Source organism: Hippocampus comes, unplaced genomic scaffold (genome assembly GCF_001891065.2).
Source record: "Hippocampus comes isolate QL1 unplaced genomic scaffold, H_comes_QL1_v1.1 C16631808, whole genome shotgun sequence".
In the NCBI taxonomy this organism is placed as follows: Eukaryota; Metazoa; Chordata; class Actinopteri; order Syngnathiformes; family Syngnathidae; genus Hippocampus; species Hippocampus comes.
Window position 1 is genome coordinate 1 of NW_017835426.1, and position 620 is coordinate 620.

General features: G+C 58.5%; 1 protein-coding gene across 1 annotated transcript; it reads right to left on the reverse strand.

Annotated features, from left to right (window-relative positions):
* Nucleotides 1-6: 6 nt before the first annotated feature.
* Nucleotides 7-615, reverse strand: LOC109508810 (mitotic checkpoint protein BUB3-like; the record flags this gene model as incomplete). The annotated part of the gene is made up of 2 exons (XM_019858768.1): nt 7-286; nt 438-615. Coding segments are annotated over 2 exons (399 nt in total), but the record flags the coding sequence as incomplete, so codon positions are not given.
* Between the last annotated feature and the right edge of the window lie 5 nt (nt 616-620).

Consider the following 620-nt stretch of genomic DNA (forward strand, 5'->3'; position numbering starts at 1 on the left):
TCAGCCGTTTGTCATCCTGGACATATGACGGCAGAGAGGAGCGTCGCCAAAAAGGTGGCAAGGACTCACTTGGGCTTGGTCTCGGCGTCTGTGACCTGGCGGATGTAGACGGCGTCTTCCGGGTGGCTGATGTCGCCCATCTCGTGCATGTAGGAAGCGGCGATGGCGATCAGGCCGCCGTCGCTGTTGAAGGCCAAAGACGCGATGCTGGTGGGATAGCGGTGGAACTGGCACAGGCGCTTCTTGTTGAACGGGTCCCAAATGTTAACAAAGCCGTCAGAGCCGCCTGGAAGGAAAGAAGGGAGAAGGATTGATCGACGTCGTTATTATTTGGGCTGTCGAAGCCTTTCACGCACAAGTCAAGGCACCGCCGTGCATTAAAGAGGGCTGTCAATTTAGAAGCCGAGTCTTGCCCGGAGCCGACCAGGGCGACGTACCCGTTGCAAAGGTGTTGTGCACGCTGTGAAAGGAGATGGCGTTGACGGGGTAGACTTGCTCGACGACGTCCTTCAGCCGGTGGCACTTGAAGGCGTACTTCTTCTTCTGGACCTCCACGCTCGGGTCCAGGTACTCCACGGCCACGCGGCCCTCGATGGAGCTCAAGACGTAGCCCTGCAGGC